This window comes from Aquila chrysaetos, chromosome 5, assembly GCF_900496995.4.
Source record: "Aquila chrysaetos chrysaetos chromosome 5, bAquChr1.4, whole genome shotgun sequence".
NCBI lineage: Eukaryota > Metazoa > Chordata > Aves > Accipitriformes > Accipitridae > Aquila > Aquila chrysaetos.
Genome location: NC_044008.1, coordinates 46,511,416 through 46,526,669, shown reverse-complemented (window position 1 = coordinate 46,526,669; position 15,254 = coordinate 46,511,416). Strand labels below are relative to the sequence as shown.

General features: G+C 40.8%; 1 protein-coding gene across 3 annotated transcripts in view; it reads right to left on the bottom strand.

Moving 5' to 3' along the window:
* RFX7 (regulatory factor X7) overlaps positions 1-15,254 on the bottom strand; it is a 53,811-nt gene that overhangs the window by 16,572 nt on the left and 21,985 nt on the right. Inside the window, exons 2-4 of one of the 3 annotated variants that reach the window (XM_030013673.2) lie at positions 13,703-13,736; positions 5,484-5,566; positions 4,533-4,655 (exon numbers count right to left, since the gene is read on the bottom strand). In XM_030013673.2, the coding sequence (XP_029869533.1) occupies positions 4,533-4,655; positions 5,484-5,566; positions 13,703-13,736 (240 nt within the window). Of the gene's footprint in view, positions 1-717; positions 3,156-4,532; positions 4,656-5,483; positions 5,567-13,702; positions 13,737-15,254 lie in introns of those variants that run through there. The other 2 variants (XM_030013676.2, XM_030013675.2) reach the window with 2 other exon arrangements.

Sequence of the window (15,254 nt, the reverse complement as noted above, 5' to 3'; positions counted from 1 at the left end):
TGATGGTGATAAACAGCAGGATTTATGCTATTTGGTTCTGACATTTCCCTACAGAGCTTGTGTACGTCCGCCTTCCCCAGCTACCAGCCACTCCGCCCAAACCAGGAGATGTTGCCTACAACCTGGTATACAGTCAGCCATTAGTCTGGTTTCTGTATGGGACATCAAGAAGGTTTTTATCCAATTTATATACCAACATATCTCATTTCAATGCATGTCAGTCACGGAATCCGGACTCTGGATACGTCCCTTTGAAGTTAATAAAAAGGAATACTTCTGCCTCGCTGCTCCCTCTCAGGAATCAGACATTGCTTTATGTGTAACAGATAGATCTCTGTGCGCTTTTTTTTTTTCCCCTTGCATCTTGCCAGGCTCCAATGGTTTTTAACTATATTCTGAGAATTCCTAAAAGGTGGGTCTTTGTCACTTACTGATGCTGATTACAGGACTTTAAGTCTCAACTAGGATGCACAGGAGGGCGCTCTGAATTTCTCTGCCACAGTCAACAGTATCTTTGAAACTCAACAATGTCAGCAAAACAAAATAATAAAAAAAAAAAGGGCAAAACAACTGGATTAGGGACCTACCAATCAATCAACTTTTAAGTTAAAATTATTCCCTCCCTAGGAGAAAATAAATAAATAAATAAATCTGTTCCTCAAGTCTAGCACATCTGTTTCAAGACACTTACTTGCTAGCAGCAAAGCGTACACTTACGTGGTCCCCTCGTATCCTTACTGGCAGCTCCTGCAAGCTTGTGATTTTTGAGCTATTATTATTATCATGTAATTTGAGTTTTCAGACAGATCATCCCATATGGCCCCTCCTCCTCCTGGCTCGGCCGAGAACCCTCCATGTCCATCTGTGGTCTCTCATTGACTTGACAACACGCACCAGGAGTCTCTTCCCTGAAGCTCTTCTCTCTGCTACTTGCACTCTTGGCACATTGCTGAGCCCAGGAGCTGTTTTGCTTATTTGAAGGATGGGTGGGAAACAGATGGGGGGAGGGTAGGTCTATGCAGAGACAAGAATGACAATGGACACGTGGCTGCTTATGTTCCTTTGTACAGAGCTCCCCTAGGTGATAAGGAGAAAAGGATTTTTTTTTTTTTTTTTTTGGTAAGATCTTAAAATTAAATGTACTCAGGACATAAAATACACTGGGAGTGCACCTGAATTAAACCACAAAAAAAGATTAACCAAAAAGCCAATGAAGAAGTCAAGCTATGCAGCTTAGCTTACATAGCTTCCTGGGCAGAAAAAAACATTATGAATAGCAAACGATGAAGAACCTATTGCATGAAACTAAACAAAGATCTTGGCTTATCCAATCAAGCAAAACAACTGGTCTCTACAAATGGGTTAGAGTGAAGAACCTGAGGAAGAGCTAGGCTCTCATTAAGCTGATGAACAATACTGGCATAGAAATGAGTCCAAAAAATCAAGTAAGATGGAAACCAGGTGTCTGAAAACCATTAGAGAAATGAAATTGCAGGTCAGACTCGCAGAAGCAGCAGCAGAGGTGGGAAACAACTGCTTTAGATTGAGTTTGATCAGCTTTTAAAAGAAATATATAGGTAGTTGTTTACAGCAGCGGACTGAACTTTACAACACAATAGGTCCTATCCTGTTCCTATCAGGGAGTTTTATATAAAACACTGGTTAAGTGCTATCAAACAAGATTAGCATGTATCTTGTGTCTTTTATTTAACAGACATGGTATTCCTATACCTACTGCCCTCTTCTGTGCTACCTTCTGAATATTCTTCTTTTAACTTGTTGGTTAATACTCTCAACACTTAGCGCACATAACAGATGCATCAGGTGGCATCAAGTGGCCCAGCAGCCAGTAAAGCAAGGATTAATGACTTACAGACTAAAGGAAAGAGATACAGGATGACTCAAAGACCTCCTAATCCGTATTAAGCATAACAAGTGAAACTTCAGGGCACCAAACTTAAATATGAATGACTTACTTTCCTTGCGTCACTGCAGTATAAGCAAGATAAGAGGACCCAAGTGTTTACTGAAGGCTCAACAAATCATTTTGTGGGCAAACAGGGATTTTTGTCTGCCTAAATACTGCAGGACTGCACTTAAACTCAAAATCCTAATTCTCTAAACTCAGCTAAATCTACACCTGGCTTCCTCCAGAAGGGCATTTACTAATAGGGAGAAGATACCCAAGTAAAACTGACTTACAAGAAAACATTGAAAGGATTTGATGGGAAGCAGCATCCATTCTCTGCAGGCTAGGTAACTTGTTAGGCAGCTCCCCATGAGTTCCCATAATATTTTCCAGACTGTATTCCCCCATAACTCCCAGAGGAAGCTGGCAGATAAACCGTGTGTGCCCAACAGAAACACAGCTTCTTACAGCCCAACATATTCTGTCAGTGCAGGCAGCATCACAGCACCAACAAGAGAGGTGAACTAGCTCTCGCCTACCTCCTTTCTGAAATTCAGCTGCAAGCTCTCAACCTTCCCAAGTGCTACTGCCTTATATTATGATGCATTTTTCATTTATTTTATCCCTTTCAAAAGGGAGATTAATCTATTTACTTTTATCCAGTTAGAGACATGAATTCACAATTCAATAGAAGAGTAAGAAAACAGAAGAGTCACTGTGTTGAATAAGCTCAACGAGAAAAGGCTACTGAAACATGGAGGAGCTGGAAACACTATCAACACTTGCCAATGATGGACTTGTGTGGAGTGCAAGCTTCTGTCTTTCCCTCTTCATAGAAAAAAATACATGAAAGGTGACACAGAAAGCCAGTAGTTTTACAAGATTTATTTTGACCAAAATTTACAGCAGGAATTGAGATGCTGGTATGATGCGGCACTCTTCTGAAGCCTTGTGACTCTCATTTATATGTGCAGAGTGCATAAGCGTGCTCACTGTGAGCACATGCAACATCTATCTTTGCACATAGAGGAGAGAAATGGTAACTTGTTAATATGACAGAAGTGAGTTTTGAGAGGTCTTAACACCCTTAGGTAAAAAAAAAAAAAACTTATCAAAACTAACTCTCTTATCTATTTATATGCCTGTTTCCCCACCTCCCACTCCAAGACTTCTTTTCCTTTGGTGTGCAAGAATAATTCATGAAAATATTCAAAGAAACTGAATGTTTTAAAAACAGATGCTTTCAAAGGAGAACAGATTCCAAACATTTGATATTTTCCTGAATATTTGCTTACCACCCTTATTTTGTTAGGGAAAAAAAAAATACAATACACAAATACTTGATGCAGCTACATACAAAAGCCATCCAAATTTCACACTCCACAATCTGTAGATGATGATTTTTCCGGGCATCTGCAGCTTGGCACAGCATGGAAGCCAAGCAGATTTGTTGCTGAAGCAGGCCATAAATTATTTAATAAGAAATATATTTAAGAATAACGCTTCCATCTCTCTCCCGCACAGCAGCTGCCGCTGTTGCTGTGTCTGCGCAAGCGGCTGCTGCTTGGGGATTGGCCACCCCAGCACGTCTGTGCCATTGGCTGTATTTCCAGGCTGCGTCACCACTCAAGTCGATGGCAAGATTTCAGAAATAGGTGTGTGCATGTTTATCAACCCCAGGCAAGCGAATGCCATCATATTTCAGCTCAGTCAGAGTAAAAAACTTGACCAGAGAGAGTTAATTAAAAGGAGGTATTTGCAGAAGGCAACCCTGCCATAACAATTACTAAGGGCTGAATCTTGTAGGCACTTAGGAGAAGGGATTCAGCTCGCTGCAAATTACTGTAATCGTTCAGATTATGGAAATATTCATACTAGATCATAAATCTGTTATTCATCTTCAAGCAACTGGGCTGAGGATGATTATTTTTTTTCCTCCCTGTAGGGAATGCTCTGTAAATGAATTCAGATCCAACTTCCATCAGACAGCTCCCTCTCCCTTGCTACTAATCACTTTCTCTTTACATGGTAGCTTTGAGACTTGACAACACAGACTCACAGTGGCCTTGGTTACTGCTTTCATACATATTCAGATATATCGTGCCTCTGTAGAAATCAGGTTTGCTGCAGGAAGGTCCAATATTTATGCATTATCCTGGAAAGAAAGGTGTGGTGGGCTAGATCATATGTGCAACATAGCTGCATTTCCAGGAGGAACAATTCAACCCCTCATCCTTGTTAAGGCAGTCATATACGTATGTATATACAAGTAGACCAAAATGTACTGTAAGATAGTAACTGGTGCTTTTTACCTGTGCCGCTCTATCCACGAAACAAAAACAGTATTCATACAGTTATTTACTTGTTAAGAAATACTTGTACCTTTCCTTCAGCATATATAACGCACAATTTAAACATCACAGTCTTATCTTCAGTGGCAGAAATAATGAATACAGTTTGCCTCACTGTAGCTAGTACATTCTCAGGTACATTAGTATATAAGGCCTTGTTCTCCTATATGCACTTGTACATGTGTATCAGTGGAGTACCTGTACAGCCAGTGTCACAGAACTAGCTATGCTTGCTACAGCCATATGTATGGATCCAGTTTGGGAGCACTCACTTGTATTCATCGTAAACCTCCTGCTTGGGAAGGGAAGTCTCAGGGTGCTCTTCCAAGGTGTTCCGTATCCACGAGAAGGCGTGCATCTGCTGGGCACGGCTGGACGACATGGCGATCTGATCGCTAGTGAAAGAAGAAGCAGTGCCAATGAAGACTTGCTCCATAGCTCCTCCTCAGTTACAAGACTTAGTAATTTTCTGCCTACACAGGTGGAGAGACACCAGAGACGAGGGCCAGTACCTCACACAGTTAGGCATTCCTTGAGGCGTGGGCAGCAGTTATCACCCTCTTTCATCCACAATTTAACAAAGAGACTCCACACTCCAGTTCTTGACTGATACACAGCCGCGACTAGACAGTGATGCGTGAGAGTTCATCTACTTCCCCTCTTAAATCTATTGTTCCTTGCTGACTACCTCTAAGCTTTTGCCCACTCAGTTTACCAGCTGCCCTTTGGAAACTCCCAACTTTTCCAGCAGATGCTCAGAGTGCTTCCTGCAGGCACCTGCCTGTCTATAACCATCCTACCGGGAACATATACTAATTTTGTGATGTTGCGATCTGCAGGTTGGTTTTCTAGACCCTCCTTTAGTCAAACAAATGTCACCAGAAATACCATTAGTTCCTTCTTTCCCCCACCATCACATTTGTGTTGCTATATTATCACTTCCTACATAAAAAGCAAAGGAACGATTACACTTAGGCTGCAAAACACTTCCTCTGTTGACTCTTGCATTTTAGGAGGTTTATATTTACAAGCTATTCATGCACTAAAGATTCCAAAGTTAAAAACCCCCCGATCTTCAGGAAGAGAAGAGTCCTCAATGTTTAATAAAGGCTACTTCTGCTACCAAACATGTCATGTGAGTGGTTCCTCAGCAGATAAGTGCCACAGGAAGTAAAGTATGTTTTCAGTATTAGCTGCTCACATTTACACACTCATACACATACCTTTTGTCTCCATTGTTGGGACCCGAAGGCAGCTGAAGGTAGAGGTAGAGTTTCTCTAGGTCTGTAAACTTCTCAACTTCTTGCTAGATAACAAAGGTGTTTTGGTTAAAACAAAAAAAAAAAAAAAAGGGGGGGGTGAGGGGAGGCAGGGGGAGAAAAAGCAAACAGAGTTGAGCTTGACAGCTGAAAACTGTCATCTGACAGTGCATTCCTAAATAATATAATTTTAAACAAGAAAATATTTACTTATGTGAAAGAATGTGACTGTGAACACTCTGGGACTAGAACATGATTTTCCATTTTTTTTTTGCACACCATCACACACCAGAAAGCACTTGTCACCATCACAAAATTCACATGCAACAAAAGCAAAATCTGTAAAAATGTCAATAACAGATCACTTCTATAACCAGACATGTAACATGAAAACCTGTCTTCTCAGAGCACACATGAAGCACCTCTGAGAACGCAGCATCAAAAAGCAGCTATGCTGTAACAATGTGGGATGTCAGACCTGATCCTGTGATCCACTATATATTAATAGTTACGCGTCACAGAGTTCAATGAAGACTATGAAAATCTATCTATATACATATGTATTTTTTTTTCCTTTGGAAGTCAGAGTTATTGAACAGGTACTGAAGACAAGCCATTCAGTTAGCGTGAATCTCAGTGATGCCAGACTCTCGCTCCAGAGGATTCCAGATGGGGATCAGACACAAGGGGGAGTTTTATCTGGTGTATGCGAACAGCGATTGCTACATACAAACTAGCTTTTGGTCATCTGAAACCAGCTAGGTGGACTTCGAAATACTAGGAAAATCAGTTGTGGTAATGCGCTCAGGTCTGCTCAGCAGCACTGTGAGTAAAGCCATGCATCAAGGAGCAAATGGGTTCTCCTTCGGGAAGACGCTGCAGAAGCAATGCATGAGGTGGTGCACCATCAGTACAGAGTCAAAGACTCACGTGATCCCTTTTTAAGTCAGAATACAGCTTTTGGGTTACAGTTAATTCTCTTTTCCTTTACTCATGTCTTACTGCCAATGTAAGCTTTTCCAAAAGCAAGGGAAAAGAAGAGAGCGGGATCAACAGCTAGTGATACCTGGCTGTTGACTTCAGCAATGAGCAGAATAGAGAGTGGGGAAACTAAAAACCTAAACTTCACTTCAAACTGGGACTCCCTACCCGCCCCAGTCCCGTCCAGATACACTCTGCTTCAGCTGGCCCAAAATTAACAGCAGTACTAGAGAGGGGTGAGCTCCCACTTCCCCTCCGCCGGCTTTGCACCCAACGCACAGGTCCCCTCCCTGACCCCAGACTCTGGGCAAGGACCGGCAGGACGTGCCGTCCAGGGAAGGGTGCTGGCCGAGCACGGGAACTTGCTAATCCCTGCCGTCTAAACCCACCACAGAACTGCTCCACAGAACTGGGCCACCAGCGATGCGACAGATGTTCGCAGAGCCAAGAGAAACACTTCCAGCAGCAGCCAGGTAGCAGACACTGCATTTGTTGCTTTTATAAGCTGCAGCAAACCACAACATTTGGGTTTTTTTTTTTTTCCCCTCTGACAAACTCCTAAAATTTGCTGACACTGATTTCTGCACGGCTCTACAGCAGCTTATGCAGCAGTGGTGCTCAGACCACCAAATACCCAGAGAGGTATTTCTTAACGGGTGCATTTTGTCAAATTCTGTTATTCCTTTCCTGCATAAATCACAGCATTTAGACTGGTGGGTTTTCCTTTAACAAACCCATTACTGAAAAGATCAGCGTTCTGCAAAGAAAGAATTTACAGAAAATTAATAATTTATTTATGAAAAGATAGAAATTTAACAACTGCAAAAAAATTTGCACTTCTTTATTAGACCTCCTCTTCTTTGAGGAACCTAGCTGCTTTTTGTCTTAAACAGTAAATGCCAAAGCAGCACACCAAAGGACGCAGTTCGGGTGAGATTACCTTGCATGGTAAGTGCTAATCCATGCAGCAAAAGCATTCCAAGCAAAACAAAAACCCCTTGAGTCTGACACTGAGGTGGAAGACCACCTCTCACTTCCAAATCTAATGTGCCAGAGTGCAACATAAAGGGCAAGGTTTTAGAAGAAATACTAAACCTTTCATCAAAAAATACTGAAGTAGTCTCAGTGGCCACTGCAGTTGAAGCAACTTCTGCTGTGTCCTAGCAGAAGGAAGGGGCTGCACGGAAGGGCCCTGTCTGAGCCATGGAGGCTCTGCTACACAGGCCCCATCTGTTAAACACCCTAATTAAAAAAAAAAAAAACAAAACACCCCGACGATATATGTGTAGAGAAAGAAATTTGTCTGGGATTATATTAGCAGAGCCTTTTCCAAAGGATGCAAGCAAGCCAGTGACTCTCTCACCAGCAAGACTGCATTCCTAGAGCTGAGGCAGCTGAGGAGTATGGCTTTCTCACATCCTCAGCAGAAGCAGCTGGACAATGATGTTATCTCAGTGTTTTCACTCAAAACCCACTCCTCTCCACGCCTAGCCACAGGCAGCACTTCTCTGCACAACCCCTCCAGCTTCCAGTGACGGCTGCGGGGAAGCCCCGGTGAGGCAGCACCTCCTCAAAACAGGAGAGTTAACACACAGCCAGGAGTCACAGGCAGTTCACAGAGGTAATCCTACCTGGGTGATAATTAGATAAACCTAAGCTTATTAGATGAAACCGAATCTATTTAGAGAAAAATCATCTTAAAACTGAAGAAGTGGCAGTGAAGAAGAGATGGAGGGTGACAGTCAGTGCAAGCAGATTCAGGAAACATGATGTCTTGCTTAATTTAAAAGTTTGTTAAACATTTCTAAAACTCTCAAAACCTGGTTTACAACCTCGGTAAGTACAACCTCCTCTTCAACCTCAGTTGACATCCACCAGTTCTCAGTGCTAAAGGTCTGATGAATTCAGTAATAACTCTGTTACTACAACTGTTCAAAGTATCAAAACTTTCAAATTTCTTAATGCAATCAGAAAATAATTTGGGAAAGTGGAGGAACGTTTCAGCAGGCCTACTGACCAAGAAAGAGATTCCTTCATCCTGAGTTTTTTCTTTGTGCTAAGTTGGATGCGTATGGAAATTAATAAGAAGAAACAAAACCACAAAATATACTGTAAATTTTCTCTACCACCATGCCCCAAATAGGTCAATAGAGTGGAAAAGAATCAGAGCATCAAAAGGAAGACTGCAACGCTGGCATCATCTTGGACAATTTCCCCTTTGCGCAGCCTGTTAAAGCTTATGCTACAGTAGTTTTAAAACCCATACAGAATCTAAAATGTCTGGGGAATCCTTTTCTGCTACTAAAAAGGATCTAAGTAACAATTTTGCTTGAAGTTTCCTGACCTTGATTGACTGGTTCTATCAAACCAGATGAAGACTGTCTAATTTTCCAAAGGCTATTTATAAACTGTATTTCTTGAAGCTGCATCAGAAAAATGCATAAGCGTGCTAAACTGCTTGCAGGACTGAGGTGTAAAGCCATCACAAAGCACCACCTCTGTTACTCTTGCTCTTCACACGTTGTATTTATTTCCTGTAATTGGAACCACATTAAATAAAGGAAGATTCAGTGAAGATGGGGAGCAAGCAGCTTTCATACTTCTTTCCACAGCTTGGCTTCAATTTAGCCAAAAATATATAAAGTACTCAAAATATCTGAGTGATCTTATATTCTGAGACAGAAAAACTAAGGACAAAGAATTAGAAACCAGAAGTCACAGCTAAGCAAAGACTTTCAGTAACATATAAAGGAGCAAAGATCTTTGATACTTTTGCTTTGACAGTTACCAAATATATAGTTCTCTAAAGAAATGTACAAAATATGTAGCAAACAAATTAAACCAGAGATCCATTTATATTTACGTTATCAGTGACCACACAGACTGCTCCAAATGAATCTGTCCTTTTGCTGCCTAAGAAAGACACAGAACAAGGATCTCTTAGGAACAGATGCAACTTTCTTTTTCATTCTAACAGGCATTTTGACTGAGCAAACAAACAGCTGTGAAATAAACCATGATGGCCAAAATGTTGTGGGCTGTTGTTTGGTTTTTTTTTAAATAAAAATAGCAGGTTTTGACATCTGGTTCCATTCTGAGACACACTAACTAGACACTGAAACTTTTCGCAGCACAAAGATCAGTTCAACACAGAATGTGGTTAAGGACTTAATCTGTGTTGTAGGAAACATGAGTTTATTCATGCTCTTGCTTGAACCAGAAAACCTAGAGATTTGAACGTGAGACTCCAGAATCACAGAATATCATTTAAGTTTTTCTGACTTTGGTTCTCTCTATCTGGTTTTCTCTGACTGCTGATCTACTGTCAGGTCACGAATGTTAGTGAAGTTTCAGCCTAAAGTTGTCAAAAGGGTTCACCATGGGAAACCTGCAGGGAATGTGCTTTTTCTGGATTGTTTTAAAGAAGAAAATATTTTGTCAGACCAAACTTTAAATATGATAGAAGAATAATATACTACGGAACGATTAGAGGAGTTACAACTTCTGTAATGAACACAGTGAAAAATGGCATTTAAATTTGAACTATTTCGTATTTCCACAATGAAGGCAGAATTACAGGTTATTTCTGTCCTCGAGTTCTGGTGAAGAGGAGCTGAAGGCCAGGGGCAGTGCTGCAAGCTTCTTGCAAGACTACTATTTTAGAGAGCATGGACTGATCTTAGTATTTCTTTCCACTTTTTGACTATTTATAGATAACTATACTCCAATCGAAGTAAAAAAGGCTATGCCAATGGCAACGTAACTTGCACCCACTGGCAGACTGGTTCTAAAACTTGTCATAGTTCAACAGAACAAACATCTACTATTTAACAACCAGACTAAGAATAGCAAAGTAGTCAAGCAATCGTCTCCCACTTTGTGAATAGAGAAACAAGAAGCAAAGGTTAAATAATTTGCTCAAGGTCAGATGGTTTGTTGGAAATATGATCAAGACAGAAAACAGCCAATACTTGAAACAGAACCTACTATTCTAAAAAGCTGCTAATAAATACTTTTGATATGCTTTATCTGAACAGAAGCAGAAGCATATTTCAGGTGCTAAATATTCCAAACAAGCCCTAAAAACACATGGCAGCTTTGTACTGACAGTGTCCAAGCACAGCTGCCAAAGCTTCACAGAGCTTCTGCCTGTCTCCTGTAGGGCAAAAAAGACAAGTGACAAGCTACCACCTTCTCCGCAGCAGGACCAAGGCACACTGCTTCAACAGATCTTACACGCTGCTGCTGCCCACACTGTAACTGCTCCAGCCATCAGGTGCTTTGGTTTTCATGGCCATCGATCCAGCACTCTCTCACCAGCACTGACCTCCTTTTCAGAGGACAAAGGAAAGAAACCTTAACCTTCTTGCTGAGCAATTATATGGAGCATACCATTTTAAAAATCAGGTTCAAGAGTTCACTTAGTATGTGGCAACAAATATAACAAGTGAAGTCATAAGAGAATCTACTGCTAGACATGTTTACTACAGTTAAAAAGATGTTATAATGAATTTTTAATGGCTGTTTACACCACAATTCTTGCTAATTATCTTTTTTGGATTGCACAGCATACAATGATTTTCTTATGATCTTCCAGAAACTGACAGTATGTCATAATGTAAGTGTGCAGTGTAACAAGTAAAAGCCAGATAACTTTGGTCTCTTGTATGAGTAATTGCAGTCCCAGTGCCCTTATACTAGATGTCTTCTGTAGTCCTCTGCTGCTAGCTACCTGCCCAACAAAGGCTATTGCCACCACCTCTGTTTCTTCTTCCTATTTCTCTCTTCCTTGCCGTCCTGCGTTGAACTAGGCAGTGTACGTGCTGAAGAGCTTTGTGTGCAGTTCTGTGCCCTGGGGCTCTAACTGGTGTTACCAAACACAAATGGCAACAAGTGTAGGCTGATTTTTCTCTACTGGTGTTTTTTCTTTGAAGACTGCCATCAAACTGATCAAGTTTAAATGCTTTAAGGTATCATCAACACATCCCAATATAACTGAAAGCTAGTCCCAAATCTCCTCCTTACAGTAAGGAGGGAGACAAGGGACAGACATTGTGCCTTTATGCTTCATGAGACTGATTCAAAGGCCCTGAAAAGAACGTGCACTTGAAGGAAATGTTCTGACCTGCCCGTAAGCTTGGAGTCAGACTTTCTGCAGGCAGCTGGCACCCCAATTACAGGACCGCTCTGACAAACCCATACATACTCCACCAAAGAGGCAACCTGCTCATCTACCTTCTGCAGGAAAAAACTGGACAGGGCTGCAAGGAAAGCTCCACACAACTTACATAGAGCTATATAGTCATGGCCTTTTAGTTTAACATACTTCGAGATTCTGTCTTGCAGCTCACAGCTTTCCAAAAGCAGGTAAAAATGCAGATGCCATTTTGCCAGAATTCAGCTTAATCTTTATTTCCTGAAACTATTCTGATCTTGGATTTTTCTTTTTTAAACTACCTGAACAGCATTAGATCTACCTTTGCTAACCTAGAGTGGCTTTTCCACTATTGACAGGACTCCCCTGAACTCATCAGCAGGACAGAGGAGGCGGCATCTGGAACAGAAGATTAGACCATCAGGACACTGCTGCTCTGTTCAAAGTCAAGCTACGGAGACTGCTCTGCGTCCAAGAACACTATCAAGAAAAATAACTCGTTCATCCAACGGATGAGACCTACTCAAATGAATGGGCTCATACGACCTGATAATCCCTACCTCAGTACCCTAGGTGCGCAAGTCTGCAGAATTTAATGCAAGAATAGTCCTAGTGTAATTCCATTTTCTTAAAATGGATTTTCAAGAAGCAGATGACCAGTTAACCTCCTACTTACTTACTCCCTCTCTGATGCTACTTTAGGAAAACCTACCCCACTTGTGCATTTTTCACCACAGAAAAAACTGGTGTTAAAAGAGTTTTACAAGTGCAATTTTGCAATTTGCCCTTTTACCACTGAAGACTCACAGGCAAAAAAAATTAAGATCTTCAGACACCTGCTTTGTGTCCACAAATGTCAATGAGGGATGAAGTGGACAAAAATGACATTTTTGCATAGCTATTTTAATTGGATGCATCCAAGAATTTTTAAGCATAGGCAAAACTGGGTCCAAAGTTTGTTTGCAATACAACAATACAGCTTACTTTAAACCTCTTACCACAATAAATTAAGACAACATTTTAAGGAAAGAGAATTCAGTGCCATACAAATTAGACTTTGATAATGTGACTTTAAGGAGTATTCTTACTTAGCTCAGCCATACAGCTGAACAGATTCTATTTGATAGTATCCAGATGGTTGTCTATGTCATCTTTTTATCTTACCCGCTGGTTCCTTCTGGATGAAATGCCGAAGGTAGCAAGTCAGAATAAGCAGTCCCTTCCAGTCTTAAGATTTATGAACTCAGACTCTGATTTAAAGAAAGTCACAACCTGCTCACTATTAAGAACAAACAAATAAAACCTCTTTCTGAGTTAGTGCTAGATATTTGCTTCCCATAAATAATCTCTGATCACTGCCTAGAACCTGTTATTTTAATGCACAAAGGAAGATGATGCTTATGCGTTTCAAGAGCTTTCCTTCTTCAAAAAATGATATATCTCTCTGTCCTAAGTAGTACAGCGGTGCTAACAGGACCTGTACTGTTGCACATTTCTAGAAAGGTACCTGAGATGGTGTGTAACTTTTGAGGCTAGCAAGATTTAAAACAACAAACCAAAAATCTGATAATTATGACACCTGCAAGATTTTCACAGACCAGGACATTAGTCCTGGTTTTGTGCAAACATGCAGTTCAATCTAGTTCCTTCCTTAAAATGTAGTACCAGCCATGAATTGACTTTTTTTCAAGGAAAAAACAACAAAAGCAATAATCATTGTCATTAAAGGCCTAAAGAGAAATCTTGCATTTAATAAAATCATGCTTACAAAAGCAGTAAGTCACCTTTCTGTGCTGTATCTATACTGACAGTTCTACAAGTGGCAATTACAGTCACTTGCTGCTGGCAACGAGAGGTCAATAATTCCATGGAAAACAAACATCATGTATTTTTTTTTGGCAACGGGAACTGATTTTGATCACGTTTAGTGGTAGTACCTTAAAGCACTGCTAAGGAAAGGCTTCATAATAGCTGTCAGTCTCCAGAGTCATCTATTTTGGTCTTGCAGTTTATTAAATATTAAAAATCATTCTGGAGTTGTACTTACCAAAATGCAGTCCACTTTAGATTGTACAGTTTTGCTAGACGTAAGGGAAGAAAGAAAGAATAGAAATCTTGAATTAATCTAAACAGCAATGACAAAAACATTACATATTAGAATTTCTATCACTGTACTACAGGCTTAATTGCCTGCTGTGAAATATCCTGCTAGTCTATGGAAGAATACTCATCCAGCTGTTTTTTTGTAGGAAGTCACCCCAAACTTAACTGTTTGTTAGACTTCTTGCTGTTTTGCTCTTATATATAAGAACTGTATTTGTTTTTAATGAAGTATCATTGCAACTGGGAGCTATTATCCTGAGCTGCAAAGCAGCCAGGGTGGATGTCACTAAAAGCTCTTCCACAATTCAGATGCCTTTTACTTGTTCATCTGTAAACACAATTAACACCCCCCTCTCCCCACACTTCGGTAAATCCCACCACTTCAAGGCATTTATTTCTAGCTTTCCAAAGAGCTGCTACAAAGCAGACAACTGGTATCCCACTGGCAACTTAGGAGTTTTCCACGCTAGTCTCACTACCTCCCAGTTGACTTATTAAGACGACATTGGGTGGGGACTGAATTAAAGTATGCCATCAATGACCTCAGTACATGTGCCAAGGAGTGCAAACAGTATGGAACTTATTATACTGTATATAAACACACCCATAAGCAGTTTTTGTGTTTCTTAAGGGTGCTGTATTTCACATGCTTGGTCTGACTGCATTAGTTGAAGGCATTTTATCGTTGCTTGAAGAGGAGCAGGAGCTTTAACACGCAAAAAACGAGTCTTTACTGCTGGCCACCTACTGAACAAGAACTAAAAAAGCATTTTTGGAGTTCAGGGAATGATTCTTTTCCTAGTAGAATGAAACACAATTCAGTCGCCTGTCAACGCAAAAAAACATCTCATTTCCAGTTATTTTACTTCTGTACAGGTGCTACCACATACAAAGAAAGGCCGACTAAGGCATCTGATGGATATACTAAAATTGTAAGAAACAAGCAAAACAAACAGCTCCAGTGTATGGGGTGATAGGAAACAAAGCTACTGAACCAGCATCAACTGTTGTATCAGATGCTCAAAGAGGCAGGAGCTTGGTTGTCCTGCTTGTTACAACACCTCACTTTGAAACCAGAAGGTCTAAAAATCTGTTCTGCAGGTCCTGCTAACACTGATGCCCCTTCCCATACAGGAACTGCATATGCTATGGTGACATAATATAATAAAAAATTTCAACAGGTAAGAATATACGACAAGTCCACTGAAGTAGATATATCAGCAGACATCTACTTCAGCTGACTGTGTAGGAGAAGACAATCAGATGGGTGGCCACCCAGGAACACCAAGGAGGGAGTAAAGCAGAGCTGTTGGGGATTTGTGAGAACAGGGAATGCTAAGGATGGTAAAAATCAGAGCTTTTCCTTGCCTTGGGGAGGACACTCACATCTACCGTAGCAACTGAAGAAGTTAACCCAAATGTCATCTCACTCTTCAAAAACCATCTTACTAGAAAAGTCAAAGGACACCAAGCATGGAAAACTGCTGCTGCTGCTA